The 4,597-nt window shown below is 36.2% G+C and overlaps 1 protein-coding gene across 1 annotated transcript in view; it reads right to left on the minus strand.

Annotated features, from left to right (window-relative positions):
- LOC104815410 (protein ASPARTIC PROTEASE IN GUARD CELL 2) overlaps positions 1-737 on the minus strand; it is a 1,775-nt gene extending 1,038 nt beyond the window's left edge. Inside the window, exon 1 of the mRNA XM_010543793.2 lies at positions 1-737. This exon is cut by the window's left edge and continues 4 nt beyond it. Within this exon, the coding sequence (XP_010542095.2) occupies positions 1-570 (570 nt within the window). The 5' untranslated portion in view covers positions 571-737.
- Positions 738-4,597: the final 3,860 nt, after the last annotated feature.

Below are 4,597 nucleotides of genomic sequence, written 5' to 3' on the forward strand. Positions count from 1 at the left end.
GTTTTCGACCCGGTCGCAGACCGACGACCCGCAGGAAACTCCGGTATAGCTCGCGGACTCCGCCGGGTCGAAGACAGGGTCAGATTGCTTGTAACAAAGCTTGCACGGCTGACACTGAACCCAGACCATGTCGCTGCCTGAATCAATAACCATGTACTGATTCCTCGGTGGGCTTCCGACACCGATCCTCACAAAGTATTCCCCACTTCCTTGATCCATGCCCGAAACCACATCGGACCCGAAATCGTCGATTTCGTAGCTCTTGTCCGCCGCAGTTTTGCCCGAGATGCGACGGCTGACGGCGGTGACTCGTTCCACATCCCGACGCATACGGGCATGGAGGCGGTGGCGGTGGTTCCGGTAGCTGACGGAGGGGAAATTGTCGCGGTGCACGACCCGAACCCTCGGTAGTTTTCCGCCGCCGCCACCAAGACCAGTATGATTCACCGGATGTTGTTTTCCGGTAACAGGAGCTTCTCCGACGGTCATTATTTGGAAATCGGGGAGAGAAAGAGAGGAGGAGATTGTGGCGGTTGCTAGTAGATGTATGAGGACTAGTAGAGGGGACATTGTCTTCTTTTTTTTTCGGGTGAGAAAGAAAGTTGCTTTGAGCTTTTGCGTTTTAAAAACAAAGAAAATGATATGTTTCTTTAGGTCTTTGGGTATCTTGGGTTTATGTCTTTGGTTTGATCTGAATTTATTTACACTTCGAGTTTGAGAGAGAGAGAGAGAGAGAGAGAGAGAGAGAGAGAGAGAGAGAGAGGGGAGAAACGGAGGGAGCGAAGATTTTTGTTTCATTCATCTCTCTCTCTCTCTCCTTCGTTTTTAGGTGTTTGCACATCGGAAGTAACACTTTTGATTTCAACGCAAAGCCCAAAATTTCTATAAAAATATTTCAGTTGATTCCAATGTCAATGGAGTAGTCTTTGAGCTTTAAGCGATTAACCCGAATTTTTCTTGGATTTTATTTTGAATTTGGGATAATATTGGGGGGGAAATATAGCTTCTTTTTCTCTATGGCAATGACCATTTTAATCTATTGATTTGGAAGATTAAGAGTTTCGAATTTTGTATGTTAATTGGGTGTTTTTATTCCACAAAATCGGATATACTCGTTAGTTAAAAAAATTGATTAGAAATTAGAATAATTTCATATTATATACATGTAACGAATACATGTATAATTTAATGGAAACACGTGAAATGAAAGAGTCCAATATAATTGGTTTGTCACAAAAGCTCTCATATATCATATATGGATAGATTTTTTTAGATCAATTGTAGCTCTGCATATATCGATATTTTTTTAATTCGATTAATCTAATTTTGAAATCGATTGTTTATCATTTTTTTCAAAACCAAATTAGTAATAAAAAATCGAAGGTTTATTTGTGAATCGAATTTGAAATAATGAAATTATACCCGGACAAAATTAGAATACAACAACAACATTTTCTTATATACAATTTATTTGCGGTTAGATACATTCTGACAATACCCAAATTTTTTTTGGCATATCCAAACTCATGGACAAGAGATCGAATTTCAGCTCTCAGTATTCGATACATTTTAGAGTAGAGATAGGCCAACGGTTCAATTCGGATTAATCGATTTTGATTAATTTAGATTCGGTTATTTTGGTTTTTAAGAATTTATAACCAAACAGTCATTTAATTTTATTCGATTCGGTTTAATTTGATTTCTATTATTTAGAAGTTTGAGAGTTCATAACCAATCGGTTATTTGGTTCGATTCAATTAATAATCGAGATAACCAAACCGACCCCTAATTTAGAGAATGTGTTTTAGATGCCTTTAAAACTAGGTAAATTGAATGATAATTGAACTAAACCATAGAATTAGGTAAATTTAATTAATCTAGTTAGAATATTCCATTCTTGAATTTTTTTAATACTCGAAAAGTTTACAGTACTTTCGATCCAATTTCATCTCTCCGAGCCCGGAAGGAATGGCCGAATAATAACCAATTGAGCCGCCAGTCTTTGATTGAAATAAATCAGTTAAGGAAAGCTTCCAAAACTCGAGAATATTGGTAAACTCTCGACTATTAGCACGGTATAAGTCTACGTGTAAATCAAAGTGTTATATACAAATGATTCAACTTGTAACATTGATAAGGAAGATTGGTTCCAAACTCTCGACCATCAACACAACAGTTGCGGTGCTGAGGTTGCTGTCTAAGTGAATTGTTAGTTCGGTTCGATTCGGTTTGATTTTTATCCTATTTTGATTTGTATTGTGAAAAATATTCATTCTCAAAAAAAAAATCCGGTTTTATTTGGTTATTTTTATATTTCGTTCGTGTTCAAAATTTTCTACATTTAAAAACTTGTACTGAATTTTGTATCGAATATAGTTCGAATATGGGTGCGTAATTGGTTCGACTTTGCACAATCGAACCGAAATGAGACCGCCCCACAAGCCAGCCGCGTCGATCACTAAATAAAACAACGAAAATTCTGTAATGCGGACAAAAAGAGTCGAAAATAAATACAAAAACAATGATAAAATCGGAGAGATGCGTAATATCGTAGCCAAATTGCGTGTTTAATTATCATGTGGTTGCTATGCGATGATGGTGAGGAATCCTTTGATCATCTCTTTTTCGGATGTCAATACTCTGGGCCATTTGGTTGAGGCTGCTCATCCATTCTCAACTTTAGATACAACAACACTCATCTTTTCTTTGAACTGATCGACTAGATTAGTAATTGTTGTATCGAGAAGTGCCTCAAACTAATGCTCATTTTAGTTACTCAAGGCGACATCTACCATATTTGGCGGGAGAGAAACTTAAGGTTCCATGACTCAAGCTCTAAGCCTGGAGATTTATTGGTTAAGGAGATTCTTACTCACACTCGTCGGAGGCTCACTTCCATCAGAATGAATTGGAAATGTATTCACCCGAACGACACATTGCTTTCTATGTGGTTTCATCTTTTTGAACACGTCTGATTCTGGTTGTACTAGCTCTCGAAGACTTGGGTTGCTTATGTTTTAGGCTGTAAAATCAGCTGTTAGGGAAGAGTTGTTACTCTCTTCCCGGCTTGTATGAACATTATAGATATATAACATTTACGTTTTTTTTAAAAAAAAAGCCAAACAATTCGAACTGAATTAAATCAAAATTGGATACAGAACTAAATGAATACATAATTTTTAAAAGAGATATTTGCCAAAAAAAAACTTTTACTCTTCTCACATGATAAAAAAAACTCTATATTTTTTCGTTACTAGTTAAACCCTATATTTATTATAATTAGTACATAAAATCCTGAATTTTTTAGAAATTCGTCCAAAAACTCTCATGTTTGAAAATCTCGAACAAAAATGATGATTTGATATTGACATGATTTTCAAATAATGCATAAATAGACATAATATCACATCATCATATCAAATAAATTTTAAATTAAATAATTTATTCAGATTAATATATATATATATAAATTTATACATACACACATTCATATATGACATTAAAAATAAAATTAATTATAATTAATAAAACACATATATATATATATATACAATGTTATATATATATTATAATTAATATATATACATATTGTGACACCCGAAACCCGTGTCCCGCGAAAACCACGAGTTGCGCCACATGGACTGTTGGGTTTCCTGGGATCTCATGAGCGAATCTAATTCCTAAGAGATCGATTCTAGGGTTTGCGCAGCGGATATAAAACAAAAATTTTAATGAAACCCTAGAACCATGCTACTATTGAATCATAGAAACGTTAGAACGCTTACCTCAATCGATCCGGGGCATGTATCAATTGATCTGTTCGTCCGATCACTCTAGGCAGGAAGAATACCTCGTCCTCTACACGTATCTACACGTCGGGATGGATTCCAACACCTTGGAACTTGTCTGCTAGGACTAGAGATCTCGATCTCTCTTGTGTGCAAGGTTTTTGGAGGCTTAGGGTTTTATTTTTCTTCTTTTTTTCTTTACTTTTTTTTTTCTTTTTTTAAAACCCTAGAAGACATTCTCCTTATATAGACTTTCCAAAAATCCTAATTTGACAAGGAATAGATTACTAGGAATCCTAATCTAATTAGGTTTCCTAAACCTATTAGAATTCTAATCTCATTAGGTTTCCTAGATGTAATAGAAATCTAATCTCATTAGGATTCCTATACATAACAGGACTCCTAATCCCATTAGGATTCCTATTCCAATTAGGAATCTCAATCCAATTAGGATTCCTAATCGGGATAATTTCGCACACGTACTTGTCCATCCCTATTGTGTGTGACCCTGTAGGCTCATCCGGAATAGCAGTAAAACGCAGAATCTCCATTCCGATAATACAAGTCATAGGCGGTCTCTAGCAAGACACTATGACTACCTATCTCGAATAGAGTTTGTTTGTGATCATACGAAAGCCAGTGATGATTCCGACTGATGATCCTTTTGTATCGCGATATTTACATCGATAAGGTCTTGAAATGGTTCAAGATGCAAGATTCCAAGAAAGGAACCTTACCGATGAGCAGTGGCACAGTTCTCTGCAAAAGTCAGTGTCCTACGACACCTGATGAGCGAGAACGCATGGATC

The sequence above is a fragment of the Tarenaya hassleriana genome, unplaced genomic scaffold (assembly GCF_000463585.1).
Source record: "Tarenaya hassleriana unplaced genomic scaffold, ASM46358v1 Cleome23, whole genome shotgun sequence".
Classification (NCBI taxonomy): domain Eukaryota; kingdom Viridiplantae; phylum Streptophyta; class Magnoliopsida; order Brassicales; family Cleomaceae; genus Tarenaya; species Tarenaya hassleriana.